Source organism: Temnothorax longispinosus, chromosome 8, assembly GCF_030848805.1.
Source record: "Temnothorax longispinosus isolate EJ_2023e chromosome 8, Tlon_JGU_v1, whole genome shotgun sequence".
In the NCBI taxonomy this organism is placed as follows: domain Eukaryota; kingdom Metazoa; phylum Arthropoda; class Insecta; order Hymenoptera; family Formicidae; genus Temnothorax; species Temnothorax longispinosus.
Genome location: NC_092365.1, coordinates 20423176 through 20441142, shown reverse-complemented (window position 1 = coordinate 20441142; position 17967 = coordinate 20423176). Strand labels below are relative to the sequence as shown.

The 17967-nt window shown below is 43.2% G+C and overlaps 4 protein-coding genes across 7 annotated transcripts; 2 read left to right on the top strand and 2 right to left on the bottom strand.

Annotated features, from left to right (window-relative positions):
- Positions 1-7663: 7663 nt before the first annotated feature.
- On the bottom strand, positions 7664-10674 carry LOC139817406 (TBC1 domain family member 13). Its single transcript, XM_071785467.1, has 10 exons — positions 10532-10674; positions 10380-10453; positions 10129-10257; positions 9871-10027; positions 9625-9778; positions 9137-9335; positions 8855-9056; positions 8632-8754; positions 8502-8559; positions 7664-8393 (listed from the first exon to the last, which is right to left on the bottom strand). Exons 1-10 carry the CDS (start codon positions 10549-10551, stop codon positions 8325-8327), a joined length of 1185 nt encoding a protein of 394 aa, XP_071641568.1. The 5' UTR covers positions 10552-10674; the 3' UTR covers positions 7664-8324.
- Positions 10675-11085: 411 nt separating this feature from the next.
- Positions 11086-14054, top strand: Pez (protein tyrosine phosphatase non-receptor pez). 2 transcript variants are annotated; one of them, XM_071785465.1, is made up of 7 exons: positions 11086-11227; positions 11478-11843; positions 11933-12101; positions 12179-12340; positions 12430-12518; positions 12612-12804; positions 12893-14054. In XM_071785465.1, exons 2-7 carry the CDS (start codon positions 11497-11499, stop codon positions 13220-13222), a joined length of 1290 nt encoding a protein of 429 aa, XP_071641566.1. In that variant the 5' UTR covers positions 11086-11227; positions 11478-11496; the 3' UTR covers positions 13223-14054. The 2 variants fall into 2 exon arrangements, with proteins under 2 accessions (XP_071641566.1, XP_071641567.1); XM_071785466.1 differs by lacking the exon at positions 11086-11227 and adding an exon at positions 11234-11370.
- Positions 14055-14272: 218 nt separating this feature from the next.
- Uros1 (Uroporphyrinogen III synthase 1) lies at positions 14273-15944 on the bottom strand. 3 transcript variants are annotated; one of them, XM_071785468.1, is made up of 3 exons: positions 15795-15944; positions 15253-15477; positions 14273-15170 (listed from the first exon to the last, which is right to left on the bottom strand). In XM_071785468.1, the coding sequence occupies exons 2-3, from the start codon at positions 15437-15439 to the stop codon at positions 14557-14559; spliced, it is 801 nt and encodes a 266-aa protein (XP_071641569.1). In that variant the 5' UTR covers positions 15440-15477; positions 15795-15944; the 3' UTR covers positions 14273-14556. The 3 variants fall into 3 exon arrangements, with proteins under 3 accessions (XP_071641569.1, XP_071641571.1, XP_071641570.1); XM_071785470.1 differs by having other exon boundaries at positions 15253-15485; positions 15795-15893; XM_071785469.1 differs by lacking the exon at positions 15795-15944 and having other exon boundaries at positions 15253-15780.
- Positions 15945-16315: 371 nt separating this feature from the next.
- Rpl17 (ribosomal protein L17) lies at positions 16316-17737 on the top strand. The gene is made up of 5 exons (XM_071785701.1): positions 16316-16349; positions 16602-16688; positions 16797-16956; positions 17281-17451; positions 17541-17737. Exons 2-5 carry the CDS (start codon positions 16608-16610, stop codon positions 17684-17686), a joined length of 558 nt encoding a protein of 185 aa, XP_071641802.1. The 5' UTR covers positions 16316-16349; positions 16602-16607; the 3' UTR covers positions 17687-17737.
- The last annotated feature ends 230 nt before the right edge of the window (positions 17738-17967 follow it).

Genomic DNA, 17967 nt, shown 5'->3' with positions numbered 1-17967 from the left:
GATTCACAAAACGCGAGCGATCCGTAGCTGCGAGCTGCGACCGACAATCGCGCTAAGTCAAGATTAATCAGGCTCTGTTATCGGGGGAAAAGTTTTCGCAGCAATTAGAATCGAGGAGATTGAGTTAAGGAAATCACTTCCCGGACTGCACCCTGCACCGTCGGTCGTACATATCTTCGTCGTCTTCGCGAAACGGGGTCTTCTTCGGGACGATTATCGGCGAAGGGAAGCGGATAGGCTGGAGGACCCGGCGGAAAATTGGGGAGAGCAGGATGAATTCGGTCCGAGTCCGGGTCCGGTTTATCGAGCTGGAACAACAAGCGGCAATCAGGCATAACTCGATCATTTCATTCTTCTGTGCCTTCCTCCCTTCGTCGCCGATGTTACGACAGTATACGCGACGCCCGCGAGATACACAGGCGCCGCACGTATACCAATCCGGCAGCGGCCGAGGATTCACCTCCCCGAGCAGAAGAGTGTCTCTCCCTCTGTCTCTCCCTCTCTCCCTCTCGTCAAGTCCCTCGTATATCCCTCATCCTGACGAAATCGAGAATTCCAAATCCCAAATCCCAAACATCTCCCGAGCGGAGCGCGGTACACGCGAGCGGAATATTTTTCGGGGGGGTTGCGACTGGGAAGGGTCGTTATTGAAGACGCTGCTGCAGAGCTGCTCGCCGAATGCCGGCGCTGTCGCGCACAAAGACCGGGATAACAATTCTCGCAGCACTTGCTCGTGATGCAGGCCTGTGCGTGCGGGCGCGCACACGTAGATATGTCACATTACATCTTGAGCGTTACACAGGTTTATGCATGGTATATTATTACAGGCGTTTTGTCCTGTCCGTATCCGCTAAATATGCACCCTCGACTAGTGCGGGCGATTGATCAATTTCGGCGAGTATACATCGGTCGCGGGTGGACTAACGGGAGAAAAGTGCGCAGCCTCGTAATTTCCGAAAAGACAATTGCAATCATCGACGGTGATTACGAGTAGCGTTACGATCGTTGATCCCTGATAAGGCCAACGAGATTCAATTTGAAGCTTCCATTCAGATATTAAGGGTGCGATCCACTTGGCGCTCTTGGAAACATTTCATCCTTGTTGTTTATCAAATGTTAAACAAGGGCAAAATAATGCTTTGAAGCGTTCGAAGCATCTATACTCCAAAGTTCAACGAAAGATCATGGTTGATCAAACATAACGATAGGGCACAGAGCCGCAACAAGGTGTTCGCGTTAAATTATTTTTATTTTTAATAGATATTGTCCAACACTACGCGAACACCTTGTTGCGGCTCTGTGCCCTATCGTTATTTATGTTAGATCAACCATGATCTAACATAAATCTCTCTCGTTGGACGGAGTATAGTGGATCACACCCAAGTACTTTGGTGCCGTTTACGATAGAATTCTCACAAATTCTGTTCTGTTAATTTCTACTTCTTTTTTCCTTTGCAATCTTTTTTTTATAATTATTTACATCTCTCGATTACGTGATATTCTGGATTAATTCAATTCCACCCTGCTCCAAGACTTCTCTAATCCTCGCGTATCCGCGCGACATTAAATGAACTATCGACGATCGAGTTAGATGGATACCGAATGACCTCGGGCTTAGGATCCGCCACGATTCTCCTTTTACACGGTTCCCTCGCACCATGCAATATTATTCGGTCCACTTGTCGGCACCCCTCGGTCGTAGGGCCTGCTGCCCCTATGCCGAGCTTCTCCCCGCGCGGCCGCCCCTCGTAATCCTGTTACCGACCTCCACGCACCTACGCATTCGCGTAACCCACGCGAGCGTCCCTGTTCCCTCACGCTTTGTGCGCCAAAAAATAGCGTGCCCTTGCGAATGCGAACTCTGCGCTCGATGTGTATTCATCGAAACGAATCGACGCGCGCCGGGGTGACGAAGATCGACGACTCTTCTGTTGAAACTGAAGATCTTCAGTGACCAAAAGTTTAATCCACGCCGCATAGGCGACTCTCGTTTCGATAATTGTCTCTCCGCGTTTGAGACCCGCGGTAACGACGAGACAATTGATAGACCGTCGTCGATGCGATCGGTAAAAAATTTGGAGAGATACGCGCGCGCGATCGTGCGTTAATCAAGCCGCGATCGGCGCAATGGCATCAAAGGACGTCCGATCGAATTGGAAATTCATTGCATGCAAATCACAAGGAGAGAAATTTATTTCCTCCTTTATATCCGAGCGATCCCTCCGCTTCTCAATCGTTTCTTTCCCTGCCTCTCTCCCTCCTGCCCCACCCTCCTCTCCTCTCCGTTTCTTTCTTCCTTCCTTCCTGTCAAACCGAGCTCGTAGCCGCAAATTAGCTGCTCACGCGGCGGCTAAAAGAAAATTAAAAGAGGGTTCCCGCCTCCCGGCAACCCCTTCCTCTTTCTCTCTACCTCTGCTCTCGTTCTCCCTTGTTTTTAGCGTTCTCCCGAGAGAGGCGCGGCTCCCGGTCCTCGCGAAATTTCAGGATCCTACCACCATTTTTGCGTCGCGCGGCTGCCGTGCTCGAAACGTGGGTGGGGTAGGAATCGGACGCGGGTGAATTTATAACGTCGAATTATCCCTCGGATAATTCTGGATATCAAGAATTAGCAAGGTAACACCGTGCGATATGTACTCTTGATGATTCATCATGATCGTCCGCGATTCACCGCGACGCGCGACAATACGCGTATACAGGCATAATCCACACGCGAGAAACATGACAGTAAATATATACAAAGGACTCTCGCAACGATAATTTTCATCTTCCCTTATCGCGGCGATCGAAGCACGTGTTAATTACGCGTGTCGCGACGGCGGCGGCGCAACTACGGAGTCGCCAATGCCTAATTAAAAGTAACGCGAGCGACATGGGAAAAAAGTAAGATCGCGTGAAGCGACCGCGACGGTTCGATGAAAATGACCGATTGTTCGCGGTCTCGCATATGTCTCGTGCAGCGGTTTAGCTAATGCGAGCCGTGTCAAAGCGGGGAACACGATACGCTACATACACGAAGACGGGAGGAATCAAAGAAACCAGGACGGGGGGGACCAAAGCTCCGCGCGGGGGGGCACCGATGGCGATGATCACGAGGCGCGCGCGCCGATTCTGTCACGCCGATTCAGCCGGGTGGTCTGTTATTACAGTTGTAAGCGTCGAACTTAATCCGCTCCCGATCGTCATCCCCCCCCCTCCGTTGTGCCCCGTTAATCCCGTAAAGATGCAAATTCCCGCCGTCTCACCGTCGAGCGGACGAGAAGAAGAGTAAGCGGACGACGTATGTACATGCGCGCGTGGTCGGATTTAACCGCGGCGTATTCCGCGCTGCACGCGTAACAGGGGACGGGGGAACCAGGGGGATGAAGGAGGGCGGGCGCGGTCCAGTGGGAGAAGCGAGGGAAGGAGGAGTAGTTGGTAGTTACAAGCGCCGGGGGTTGCAGTCGGGTACGGGGGTGTAATGTGCTACCCACAGGCAAATATTCGCAGATGTGAGCCGAGAGCAACGAAAATTCGGCTTTGCAGCGCGCTCGTGCCACGGCGTACCAGCTAACAGGATTTATTTGTATCTACGTGTACGTGCCGCGTTCCGCATTTCAAAGCCCTCTCTCTCTCTCTCTCTCTCTCTCTCTCTCTCTGCCGCTGTACCCGTCGGGGTGGATTATATGTGGTATATAGCATAGCAGGTACACCCTGTACATCCGCAACATACATAGACACAGATGAAATGGAGAGAGAGAAAGAGAGAGACGGACAGAGAACTGAGCCAACTAACGGGCTAGCAGTTCATTAGAGATCGCTAAACTCTAGGGCACCTCCCCTTCCTCGAAAAGGGGAATGAGGATTTCGTTATTACGCGATATGCGTTTTGTTCGGGACGTGAGAGACGGTCACTCGCCGAATTTTCGCTAAGAGCAGAGATAGACGCCGAATTCTGGCACACACACATACACATACACATACGAGCAGGTATTAGAACTACCTAAGGGAGAGGCAATATCGATTCCGTTGAATTGAGAGGATACGTTTCCTCGTACCAATATCCGTGTCGCACAGCCGGAAACGTCGCGAGCGGAAACAAGGCCCCGCATTCACGCGAGGGGAGGGATGAATGGCGGCGAAGACCAAAGGATCATCCCGGAGGATCGATCGCGCGGCGAACGCCGGACGGTTGTCGGTGTAGACTGTAGACGTCTATCGATCGAATGCCGATAATCTAAGGATCGGGCTCTCTCGGCCGGATGGCAGCGAGTTATTATGTAATGGGACAACATACGCGCGCGGCAATATACAAAATCGGCTTCGTAACGTCGTGACGCGTCTCTCCGCGCGGCATGAGAGAGGTAAAACCTCGCGTACAATGCACGAAACGACAGATAGACGCGCATGCTGAGTGTATCCACCGGCACAAATAAATGATTGAGATCTTTGATACGTTGGACCACCAACGAATAGGAGATAGCGCGCCGTGCCACGGTACGGTAAATTAACTGTAAACAGTGCCCGATGTGTCGCGTCGCGCGGCTCAAACGGTTTGATGAAGAGCCCAACAAACACCAAGTAACATGCAACTTATATGCGAGTTATAATTTCAATGACATATGTATTATAATCAAATTAGAATAAAAGTCATTTACGGTCCGAGCTTGGAGATCTTAGTGGCCTAATAATATTTCTGTGTATTACACTTTTTTTTTCAACCTTATAGCAAACTGCGCGCCGACTGAATTATCAGGCTTACAACACAGTTCCCGTTGGAGTAGTAAAAAATCCCCTCCCTCCCCCTAATTAAATCAATTCGTTATATAACTTTGATGCTAAGCGTCTAAATAACTATGTAGAATATATTGCGAAAAATATAAAAATCACTTCAGCCAAGGTTCGAACTTGGAACCTCCCTCATTCCATGAAGGGTACACGTATTATGTTGCATTTACATTGTTGAGTAGGAACTCTGATGGAAAAATGTCTCAGAATTTTTCATGTTATTAATCAAAATGTCTAGACAAATTTTCAGACTTCCCCAGAATGATTAGAATTTATCAGATTTTTTAATACAAACTGGAACATTTTTCCTGAACCGGAACAGAAAAACTGAGACAAAATAATAATAAAATATTTCAGATTTTTCCCACCAACACATCTGTGTAAAAATCTGAATAAATATGAGAAAATCTGAAAATCCTTATCCAATTATTTCTGAAAATATCTGAGAAATTATATATATTTTTTCAGAATTTTTCGTAAGTTTCAGTTATAAAATTTCTGAGAAAATATGAGAAATTTTTTTCACCATCAGGAAAATCACAACTTGCATGTAAGTTGTAGTTATAATTTCTTCGTATTTGCCGGGCGCAGTCAAAACAGCTTGGATATAAAGAAAGCTATGCAATCGTCGGAAGACGCATAGAGACGCTGAGATTTGTCGGACGCTGGGAGACTCGAGAGCTTTTCACGTTTCAGCGAGAGCGAGACGCGAGATGGATCGGCGGTATTCCCTCTCGCGATTCCCAAGTCCGTATTAGGTCGCGCACGAATCTATCATATCCCGAAAGGCGTGCCGAAGCCCTCCTTTGAGAGGTCAGGATCCATCAATCCAAGCTGTATGCAGGCGCACCGGGACCACCGCTGGGAACGCTGGCGAACAATCTGCCGAGTCATCCTCGGCCGATCGTGTGGCACATTCGTCAACCCCGTGGCTCCGTGTGTCACCTCCTCGAGCTGACGTGGGAGAAGTCCGGTAACCCGCGTGTATTCGACACAAATCCGAGGCCCGCGCCCAATGGCGTAGCCAACCCTCGCGTGGAACTCCACCTCGCAATCGTACATCGAATAAGAGCATCAGTTACATTACGTCTATGTTATAATTTCACAATCAACAATGCATAAACGTAATATAGCACATTGTTGAGTGTGAAATTATAATATAGATAGAGGTAAACAGTACAGTTGTTGGCCACTCTACAATGGATTGGCCACATCTTAAAAAATTAAAGATTATAAAGAAATAGGCTATATTAAAATGTTTTTAATTATAAATACAAAAATATTATAATTATTATTTTTCTTATAATTAAAAACATTTAATAGTATTTCTTTATAATCTTTAATTTTTTAAGTGGCCAATCATTGTAGAGTGGCCAACAACTGTTTACCCTGTGTATAATGTAACTGATGCGCTGTGTCGATTGGGATACTTCCATATTTCCCACGCTTTTAAAAAAGCGTCAATCGCAATTAACAGACGGTATTTTTGGTAGATTATTTAGACGCCTCTCTATTATTTTTTTCCGTGTCGCTCATAAACGGAATACAGTGTAATCACCGAGAATTGCTTTGATTTCGGACTGGATTTTACCTTAATAAGAAGAACTCGAGGGTCTATCCTCGACCTCTGATGAATCCCCGACGTCGCGTCGTCCCGACTACCAGAAGGCAGCCGTCTGCCGTCTCCCCAGCGCGTATATCCTTTAACGATCGCATCAAAGATCATAAAATCCGCGATCTCTGATTAGCCGAGAGGCGGCGACGAGAGGGATGGCCGAGGTAAATTTCGAGCTTCCGACCCTAATGACGACGGGCGCGTTTACGGTAGGTATATCCACTGTCGCCTAGTTTTTGTGCGGTTTTATAGAGCTTGCCCGCTGCTCCTGGATCCTCTTCGTTAAGCCCTGATTGCCATCAGGTGGCTATTACGGTCGCTCTACTTGTCGTCCGCGCGCATCAAAAGATGAACACGCTTTCCGATATTGGAGAACACTCGCAACGTCGATGCTTTACCTTGGATTCTAGCCAAGTATCGATACTCGGCTAGAGTGCAGAGGGTCGAAGAAAAGGGTATCCTTTGTCTCCAAAACGCGACGATGATTTGCGGGCTCGATCGGGGGACGGGGCCCGACCGCCGTCGCCAAGCCTAGCTCGGACGGGCCCCCGCGCGCGAACTGAGATTATAAATCAGGTAATCAACCGCCATAAAAGTCCACCCACACGAACGCGGGTGCTTTTTCTCCGGGACCTCGCGCGACTTTTATACACGGTATTCGGATCGCGCCTATCCTCGAAATCACGAGATACGGCAGCGATTCGCCACGCCGGGGGTCCGGTCCCCCCAACAAAGCGTGTGTCGGTGGTCGTTGGTGATAAAGAGGAAGGCCGGTTGAACCGCGGCCTCTGTAATTTTCTATGCTGTTTACACGCAAAAATATCATTTTGCGTTATTTTTAATTTCGCGATATAAAGGGATATAAGCTTTTATAGCTTATGCACGAAACATTTTCTTTTCTCAGTTCTTCATTGTTCTTTGATAATAATACCAGTCTATCTCTATCACGCTATTACGCGATCCGCGATGGAAATATTCGCGCAGCTTCGGCGCGAGAATAACCAAGATGTATTCTGATTAATATTCCTGCCGTCGTTCGGGTCAATCATTCTACTCCGCAGAGAGTGAGACGAGATGAAATAAAATCTGGAAATTCGGTTTACTCTGCTAGGGAACGCGGTGGCTTTATTAATCCAATAATGATCTCGTTGCTTTCTCTCTCTCTCTCCCTCCCTCTCACTCTCTCTGGCTCTCTCGCGAGTAGAATATGAAGAACGCTCTGCTTCTAGAAGGCTCGAGTTGTCGTCGACCGCTTGCAAAGTAATCCAATTATAGAGATACGTATAGGATGGAACTGATAACGTTTCCCTTTATTTTATAAACATAGTTCGAACGGCGCGTTTTATTACAAAAATAAGATTACAAAATGTAATTTCTCCTCTTAACGTATCGTGTAATTATTATGGCGCATATAGATGGTACTAATCTATTGTGATGCGATTATTGCAAAATTCATATTGTATCGGACAATCGGGGGAAAGCTTAAATCAGATTTCCCTCTTCGACTTAACCCTCATCTTATCATTACCTGCCGTTTACGAAATGATTATCGTACCTCTTGTATAAATTTATACTTTGATATACTCCTCAGCCAAACGTTACATTTCAACATTGTATGTATGTACACAAATACACTTTAAATATATCAAAAAATTTAACACGTGGCAAAATGCTGTATGTAGATCTCAGTAATCGAGAGCGTGTATCAATATATACAACTGTTAAATATTTGATATAAGATCGGCTATCAGCTTGAACATCTACATGATATTATATTATAATTGATATTTTATTGCATTTCTTTCCTCGGGAATGACGAATGGTATATAAAATTACGCTTCACGATATATCACGCATGTGGTCGTAACTCGGGAGGAAGAAGAAAATGATACTCGACATGTCGAGAAATCATTGCATCCGTATTCTTAATTAATAATTTAAAAAATTATAAAGTCTTGCCTGCCAGGGCAGCGGCTTTAGAGAGCACAATCTGGATGTCCATCGAGGGAAAATTCTAGACATAAAACATATTATTTTTGACATAGCACCTTATATTCTAATAATAATAATAATAATACAAAATATAAATACACATGTATGTAATAAAATATATATATCTCACCTGCAAGAGTTTAACGTTTGTAGCAAAATCGCCGGCCAGTAACTGGTCCCTCAGTAATCTAAAAATGCATACACATGTGTTGAGAGAACGAAGATTATTGCTGAAAAAATGATAAAATTTGTTTACTCACAGGATCATGGCACAGCAGATGTGTATGAGGAAATTGAATCTGTTCTCATCGGCAAACAAGGAATCCCATATCCTCATAACATCCGGCAAGGGAAACTCTTGCGAAAGGAGAAGCGTCAACCATCTTGTTCGCAGCATGGAAATAATGATAACAATGAGAATTATAAATACTAGTGATAATGACAATCATATCATTATACGATACGTGACGTCATATACTATACCTAAAGCTGTAATATTGCGGACATAACTCTTGCTGATGTAGACGCAGCCAAACCTCGGGATCGTTAGCTCGTACTTGATTGGTCAGCTTACTCATCATCGAATTAATTCCAAATTCAGCCTCATCCAACGTCTTTATAAAGAAATCACGTATTTCGGCCATCAGATTAGTGAAACAGAAAAAAGTGTCTGCCTCGGCGTGTTCTACGAAACGAAAGATACATATATCGCTATCAGCGGATATCGTTTATGCATCTCAATCGCTCTCAAATCGTAATACACACTTCTCCATGTAGGATCCGGGTCGCAAGCGAATGCATGATATATAGGTCCGACTATCTCGTTCATTCCCTGCACGTAACCTTGGCCGGGATTCAATTTTGCGTATATAAAGAGTATTCTTTCCAAAACTTCCCAGTGTGCTTCACCACCTTCGGCCAATGGCGCGTAATCTTCCGTAGCCTTTCTGACGGAAACCGCTATCTAACAGATAAAATATAATAATGTAGCGTGATAACGCGAGTTGTACAGTATCCGTAAAATGTTATGAAATTATCTCACTGACACACTGACTCTGTTTACAAGAGCAAAATACAAAAATATTAAAAGGACTTTTCAATACTATCTTAGATAGAACATATTACTTTACTTGCATCGTCTATAATACCTGCTGCTTTCCACGTCAACGTAAGAGCAAAGACAAGTAAAATCTATTAATAAATTTAACAAGGAATTTAGCGATGGAAGCTTTGATCATTTGCAGTTTTTTTACCTTGGTCACCCCTAAGCCTTTCCTTTCAACGTTCGCGCTTTTCAGAACCGTGTGCTGAACTCTGTGATGCAAACGCTGACCATTAGCGTTCACTATTTTCTGGCATGGATAATCGGTGCCTTGTTGGAAAAATGATATGTCTGGACATAGCCGCCTGTAAGTAAAATTTATTGTCTCAATTTTCTGTTTTTATCAATGCTTCAGAAAGAAAGCTTTCAAAGCGTTTACATGATTCAATTTACTCACCTAACATCTTTATCGATCTGAAGTAGAACCTCGTTATCTTTAAAGTACGTTTGCCACTTGCTGTCTGGATTTAAATTGAGTGGATGATCGTGCAACGTTACGTCGACTCTTTCCTTGTCGTCGGTATTTGATTCTCCAGGATTAACAATGAGATCCTCTGCGAAAAATCGCCGAATACAAAAACGTCGTACATAAGTTTCAAACTTCAGTCTAAATTATCTTCACCGAACAAACAACAGTAACAAAGTATCCTCTCACCGATGAAGGTATTGTACAACTCCCTTTTGCGCTTCAGAGTCTCTAACCAACTGGACTTTGTCGGTGGCAGGTAGTTCAACAGCAGCTTCCAACACAGGGGCCTCAGGCCACCAGGCTCGTCAGGTATGCCTGAAATAAGAAAAGCTGCGTCGAGAGAGGACCAACACGAGAGAGCTCGTAATCAAGATATCAGAATCGTCTCCGCGAATGAGTGGACAAAGCGGGGAGTCGACCATACGTGACGGACGCACCGTGGAAACATATTTTACTGAGGCTGGCCGTCTCTATCTCGTCCGCGTCGAGGACGTCGTCGAACTCGGTCAATCTGCAATCAACCCACGGGTAAAACGAACAATCGAAACAGGTCGCAGGCGTCGCACGCGCGGACACCTCACTTACTTACCTCTTTCGCAGGATGCTCATTTTCCTCGCGCGTGGCACATGTGAGACACCGAGAGCGGGGATCCAGCGGCGTGGGATCTAACCGCGGCCTCTTATCAGCATTCGGTGGGCGGACGACGCAGCGGCGGCGGTAGCGCGGGCGGACGGGCGCGATGCGGCGATATCCCTTTTTCTCATTATTGACAGCGGCACGTCGGCAAGACGCGCGCGACGACCGCCATCGCTCGCGAATCGCTCCGCCAGACTCACGACCAGCTGTAGCCGGCGGCGATGGCCATTGACTCCGAGTACTCCAACGCGACGGTGGGTGCGTATCGATGCCTCTTCCTCGGCCTCTCGATATCTCGGCATCGATGCTCGCCGCAGCCGGGGTGAAAGTATCGATACTCTCGCGCCGACAAGCAAAGCAAGCCGGAGGCCGGAGCAGAGCCAGGCAGGAACAAGCTTTCCCGTCGAACGCCGAATTATACCATTATACCGAGAAGGCGAAAAGTGGACCGCGAGGCCGAACGAGTGCTTTAAAGAGGAATTCGATGTTCCGTCTGATATCGGCTGATAGCAACTGATATGAATGCCGATAGCGGAGTCGCGAATTGCCAAAATGCACACGTATATCTCGCGTGCGTGACGTGACGTGCCTCGCCGAGTGGATGTTTACCTAGGGGAGTGATGAGTGTACGGTATTTTAAGACATCGGGTGAGTGTGCGCACCGCTTGAAATGTGTATCGTTATCTTGACTCGTTGTCACAACGCCAATCTGTTGTTGCGACGCTTCATTCGTAAATCGGAATTGTAACCCCACTTTGCTGTAACGCCGTGAAGTGATATTTAATATAATCGTTGGTTCTCAGAATTTCTTAACCTATAAACTTGCTGTACTCGTATCTTGAGACCTTCTTTGGATCGAATCACGTATTATGTGTTCATTTGCCGTATTTTTTTTCAGCTACTTCGCAGCTGCCAAAATGCCATTCAAGTTCCACTTGAAGAAGAGCAGGCAGTACAACGTCGTGTCCAAGAATCAGTATGTGATCTGTGTCGAGTTGTTGGACGCCACTTCGATAGAATGCACCCTCAGTATCGACAGCGTTGGCCAGGAGTGCCTGGACAACGTGACGCAACGCTTGGGCCTGGGACAGCCCGAGTATTTTAGCCTGCGCTACGTTTGCCGCAGCACGTCGTCGCTTAGATGGGTAGACATGGACAAGCCTCTGAAGAGACAGCTTGAGAAAGAGGCTAAAAGCCTTACGCTTTATTTAAGAGTTATGTTCTACATCGTGGACGTACAGCTTATTCAAGACGAAATGACAAGGTTGGCTTTATCGTTTGCTCAAGTGAGATATAAGCCTCTTAGCAAATATGGGGAATATAATTTTGCGTGTCTCTCCGTTTCTTCCACAGATATCATTATTATCTTCAACTGAAGAATGACGTGCTGGAGAACAAGATACATTGTAATTACAGACAAGCTTGCGTGTTAGCGAGCTATTCTATGCAAGCCGAGTTTGGAAATTATAGCCCGGAGAGACATACCCTGGAATATTTCCAGCAGTGCACTTTCTTCCCAAATGTAACGCCAATTGTCAAAGCTGCATTACTTTAATTGCAAATGTCGTATAGATCTAAATTTGATATTTCCATATTTAGGATGTAAGCAAAACGGACCCAGGCGGGCAAGATTCTCTTTTACACGCAGCAATATTCCAGTACAAGGGTTTTGTTAATATGACACAGGCTACTGCGGAAGAACTATATATCTCGCTTGCCATGCAACTAGAGGGATACGGCACCGAAACGTTTACTGCCAAGGTATAAATAGCAGAGTATTGATGGTAGTAGCATGATAACTGATTAATTCTTCTTGCTTCGAATGTTGCAACTATGGAAATGTATTTCAGGATAACAGTAACAACAAAGTTATACTTGGAATTTCTATCAACGGAATTATGGTGGCCTATCCTAATACACAAGCAACGCAATGTTACAGGTTATTTTACTCTTTACTTTACTATGCGTGATTTTAGATGTGATCTAAAAATTATTGCAGCATATTAAAAATGAATTAATTTATACGTTGCAGGTGGAAAGACATCAATAATGTCATAAAAGAAAAGAAAACGTTTATAATAGAGTATAAATCGGAAGGAGCGAAGCAATTTGTATTTAACGAGTCGCGCGATACAAAATATATTTGGAGATTATGCATAGCTCAACATCTATTTTATATACAGTATCAAGAACGCCATCCGCAAGAAAGATCTAGTGGCTGCTGTGTGCGTAAATTAACCCTTATTTTGTTAGACATTGAAATATGCACATATGGTATTTTATGTAATTAAAAATGTTAATGTATCATTTCAGGATAATGATACAAACGATTCTAGTGAGCAAGCAGTGTCCGTGAATTCGGATAACTTCGGACATCGAACATCGGACACGCCGCATACCCGGTGGACAAGCTATAACGATCTTTCGATACCGTCACCGTGTCCTGTTGTGTCTGTTTCATCAAGCGATATAAATAGCTTGCGCGCGTTATTACCGTCGTATAGACCGGCGCCCGATTACGAAACGGCGGTCCAAATGAAATATAACGGTGGAAACGCTCCTCAGCCTTATTATGCGAATCAGTCCGCGATAGTTGGCTCAGATATTTCGTGCCTTCTGGGTGTAAATCGTAATAGATATTAACCCTCCATTGCCCTCGTTCGCCAAACGAACGTCAGTACCCTCGTGTTAGCCCTGCGCCGCGCTTGTATGTTTGTCATTGTATTAAGGTGATATTGCCACATAGTTGCCTCAAATCAAGAGCCACTATTTCTAACATCTGTTAAACTCGAACCAACTATTAACTTTTCAGAATAGTCAATAGAAGTTGGGTATCCTGAAAGTTAACGGTCGATTAGAGATTAACAAACGTTAAAAATAGTGGCCCCAAACAGTCTTGTAAGAAAGAGAGGTTGAAACATCGATCGGCACATCAATCTAAAACAGTAAAACTTGCATTTGGCTACAGCAGTCGCGTTGACTCTGAGTATTTGCTCTTGACATGAGTGCTGCGCATAGATATACGTTAGATATACACGTTAGTTTAGATTAGACTTTCCAAGTCTAGTCTAAAAATTATATTAACGAAATTTTGGAAAATAATTGTACAAATATAATCTAAAAGGTTGTAAATGAAAAATCAAAAAGTTTCAGAGTTAACTTATATGCCACATCTATGTAATTGAAGAAATAAGATGTGATGTTAGCGCTCGCCTAACACGAGGGCAATGGAGGGTTAAGTTTTAATGAAATACGTAATCGGCTAATATAAAAAATTCTACTGATGTTTGTGATATACAGAATTTAGACTAACATGCAAAAAAAAGATTATGTATTATATATAATTCATAAATATTGCATATAAAATATTTATAATTATATATAAATATATTTTTTTATATCTAGATGTATTTGTAATTTATATAAAACGTGTATTAAATATATATTATATATATTAAAAAATATATATTATATATTTTATATTATTTTATTTCAAACGACTAAAATATCTAATATTTTATTCACAAATATATACTATATTATTAAAATTACTAGCAATATAATATACGTGTACGCACAAATTTGCAAGATTTGATGCTTTTTTATCAATGCAATTATTATACGTATGTTATATTTTCTGAGTAAAAAGAACACAATGTAAGAAAAACACCCAGATAATAATCCCAGTCAAAATTATAATTATGAGAATTACATAAATTTTATTACATACATATCTTTACAGCTCTCTAGAGAATACTTATCCTTATATATATATATACATTATTTACATAATTATTATTAATAAACACGTGTGTGTATGTGTGTGCGCGTGCGCGTGTGAACTGGATAAAAAAGATTAAAGAAAATCTTATTATAAAAAAAAATAGTTTGAAACATTTATATGCATTAAAATGTACGTGTTGCAAATATCAATATATTAAAATGTTGACAAGTTATGTCGCGACTAGTACATATTTTCATGAAATATTCTCACTTAAATGTTTCATAGTCTCAGCAGCTCTGATGGCGTGCATCAAAGCTACTGGTTCAGGCTTGTCTGCAGTGGCATATACATTGAAACCAGAATTAATTAACGCATCTCTCGTTACAGGTCCTATGGCTATCGCCTTTATATGTTTGATATTATAAAAATTTCTCTTTAGTTGCGTTTTAATATGTTCCACTGTAGACGGACTGAAAAAAACAAATATCCTAGGACATTTGTCAAGCATCTTTGGCAGCTCCTGCTCCAGCGTTTCGCTCTTTAACGTTCTATAAACCACGATCTTTTCGATTGGAATCCTATCTTCGACGATACAACATATACTTTCACGTGCAATTTCACTGCACGGGTACAATAGTGGTTTTGAATCTTTCTTCATGTCAAGAACAATCTTCTCTGCCAGTCGCTTTGAATTACCGGAGTCGCTGCCCACGCAATGTTGCAAGTTAAGTTGACTTCTCGCAAGAGAGTCCGTCGCGGGTCCTATGCAGTACGCTGGCATCTGTTTCCAATGATACAGGATACTAGGGTCTTCTTTTGCTGCCAGTGCAACAGCTTCCACCGTACGAGGACTCGTCAATATTAGACCTGCAATAATGTACAAGTGACATATAAACTTAATTATGTTAGGAGTAATACTATAGGTATTACCAGGTGACATATTACCTACCACTATATCCATCAGCTACTGACAGACGCGCTCGCAGTTCCAAGATATTCACAAACTCGAATCTTAGAGTTTGTAAACATTCACAACTATAACCAGCCGATTCCAATGTTTCAAGATATGTTTCCTGCCTGTCGCTCTTTTCGGACAATCCTTTGCATAGTACTACCATCGTGCCACTTCCAGCCATTAGATGGACAAAAGCGTGTTGTGTCAACGCGTGTCAACCTAAAATTAAAACACAACAAGGAAGAAAATACATATTGTAACTATTTAAGGAGATGCTAAAGTGACTCAAATTACCGACAATTACAGTCAAAGGTCTTACTTTAAAACGGCTTTATAGATCGCAAAATCCTTTTATAGGAGTAAAGTATAGGTACTAATGAAGAGTGGGAATGTAAAATAATTAGTAATAATTAAAAAAATGTAAAAATGCTGTCACCTCATAACCATATTTTCTAATATAAACAGTTGTATAAGTCATATGTAATGAAATGTTCCCATTCTTCAGAAGACGTGCACAATAAACAACAATAACGTACCTTTGAAATTGAGATTGAAAGCCTGGAATAAAAATAAGACCTTCGAAGAAATCGTGTATATTTTTCACAAAAATATTCACGCAGGCTAGTACACACTGTAAACAGAGCAGCAATCATGTGTAGCAGTAGTTCACGGATCTTGCGAGAGATGGCGCGATGGCACAGTTTTATTGAAAAGTATAAATTCATCCAGAAAATTTTAATTTAATTAATTAATTAATTTTGCACTACGCAGCTAACCGATGACACAGTAATAAAATGAATAAAATTTTTATGTGAAATTCTTCGTATTTTGCATGAAGAGTCTCGAAGTATAATCGAAAGGATTTGACAGTCATTTGAATAATTTAAATTAAATATTTAAAAATCGTGTAACAAATTGACCGAGTCGGGGTTCGGGGTTGCAATTTGCAATTGCAATCGTGCACGTGCATAGGATCTAGGACCTCGCTTGATTTTCAGTTGGCGCACCTGCGCGCGCACAGGAAACAGGAAGTGGCACACTAGGGAGGAGCGGAGGAGACGGCTTTTCCTTTAAAGTCGTGGTCTCGAGAGGTACGTATCAGCCGATTTGTTGTCTTTTTCAAATCCGCTCGCATCTAGCTCATCGCCGAGGTACTCGTTTTGCGAGAGACAATTTCTCGAGTAAGAGGTTTCGCGCGGCGACGCGGACGTGAAAGATATCGCGTCCGTTCGCGAGAATCGCCGCGAAATCGGGCGAGAAGCGCGAGGCATGACGCCGACAGGTCGGAGGCCGTCGCTGATCTCGAAGAGAGTCTGTTGTGATCGGTATGTCTGTGTTTTCAGGACGCAATGGGTCGTTACTCCCACGAGCCGGTCAACCAGACCAAGTCGTGCAAAGCGCGCGGCTCGAATCTTCGCGTGCACTTCAAGGTAAATATGCTTGTACCTTCGAGGTAGTATAACCTCAAACGCGACATTTCCGTCCCGGAGATGTTTACGGCTACGTGGATACAATCCGTTGTCTCTCGTGCGTTACAGAACACCCATGAGGCTGCACGTGCTATCAAAAGTATGGCCCTGCGCAGGGCGCAGAAGTACCTGAAGAACGTCATCGAGCACAAGGAGTGCGTTCCTTTCCGCAGGTTCAACGGCGGCGTCGGCAGGTGCGCTCAAGCTAAACAGTTTGGCACCACGCAAGGTATGTCGGCACGCAATTTTTATGTATACCGTTCCTAATATCCATTTCTACCGATGTAGATTAACTTTAATCTTGATTTACTTATTTTTTTATCTTTTTCTAATTCTTAGAACTAGAAAAAGATCAAACGTAAGTTAAACCGAGATTAAAGTTAATCTATATTGGTAGAAATGGACATAAGTCGATTTGTGGAAAACGTTGACAATCAAAATTGAACCATCGGAAAGTTGGATCTAACTGAATAAAATTTAACCTGAAATTTAAATTTTAGGTTTACGACAGCTACTAATTACTAACTATATATTCTAACTACTTACTTTCTAGGTCGTTGGCCCAAAAAGTCTGCAGAATTTCTGCTGCAGCTTTTAAAGAATGCAGAGAGCAATGCTGATTACAGGGGACTCGACGTGGATCGCCTTGTAATCGAGCATATTCAAGTAAATCATGCGCCTTGTCTTCGTAGAAGAACATACAGAGCTCATGGTCGTATAAATCGTAAGTGTTTATAATTTTACAACAAGTTCTAATGCTTTAAAAGTGCATCTGGATATAGCAGAGATGCTCAGACTTATAATTCTTTACAGCTTACATGAGCTCGCCATGTCACATTGAAGTGATACTGACAGAGAAGGAGGATGTTGTCGCAAAAGCTACAGAGGAAGAGCCGTCAAAAAAGAAACTTAGCAAAAAGAAGCTTGCTAGACAAAAGGAGAAGATGATGAGGGAATAATTTCATACCTTATATGGACGTATACCGTGAATATATCGTGAAAAATAGAGATTGCTTGGTCTTTACTTTTACTTTCACGTCTTTTCTCCTATCCCGAACATCGGCAGATCAGCATATATAGTGAAATGTATCATATTATAAATGAAATATGGATTTCCGAGACGGATTACTATTTACTTTATACTTCTTTATTCGTAATCTTCTACTTTTTAATTAGTCTCATAAAATCGAGACGTACATGGGATTAAAATTGAATTTGGAACTCGCTGACTATAAGTCGA

Bases quoted from the DNA above. Each gene is read 5' to 3' on its own strand.
- Pez (XM_071785465.1), top strand. From the start codon at position 11,497: ATGCCATTCAAGTTCCACTTGAAGAAGAGCAGGCAGTACAACGTCGTG. The intron at 11,844-11,932 runs GTTGGCTTTATC...TTTCTTCCACAG, and splicing joins ATTCAAGACGAAATGACAAG to ATATCATTATTATCTTCAAC. The intron at 12,519-12,611 runs GTTATTTTACTC...TATACGTTGCAG, and splicing joins CAAGCAACGCAATGTTACAG to GTGGAAAGACATCAATAATG.
- Uros1 (XM_071785468.1), bottom strand. From the start codon at position 15,439: ATGGCTGGAAGTGGCACGATGGTAGTACTATGCAAAGGATTGTCCGAA. The intron at 15,171-15,252 runs GTAGGTAATATG...ACATTATTGCAG, and splicing joins AGTAGCTGATGGATATAGTG to GTCTAATATTGACGAGTCCT.
- LOC139817406 (XM_071785467.1), bottom strand. From the start codon at position 10,551: ATGAGCATCCTGCGAAAGAG. The intron at 9,336-9,624 runs GTAAAAAAACTG...TTTATCTGTTAG, and splicing joins AAGGCTTAGGGGTGACCAAG to ATAGCGGTTTCCGTCAGAAA. The intron at 8,394-8,501 runs GTGAGATATATA...TTTTATGTCTAG, and splicing joins CAAACGTTAAACTCTTGCAG to AATTTTCCCTCGATGGACAT.
- Rpl17 (XM_071785701.1), top strand. From the start codon at position 16,608: ATGGGTCGTTACTCCCACGAGCCGGTCAACCAGACCAAGTCGTGCAAA. The intron at 16,957-17,280 runs GTATGTCGGCAC...CTTACTTTCTAG, and splicing joins ACAGTTTGGCACCACGCAAG to GTCGTTGGCCCAAAAAGTCT. The intron at 17,452-17,540 runs GTAAGTGTTTAT...AATTCTTTACAG, and splicing joins AGCTCATGGTCGTATAAATC to CTTACATGAGCTCGCCATGT.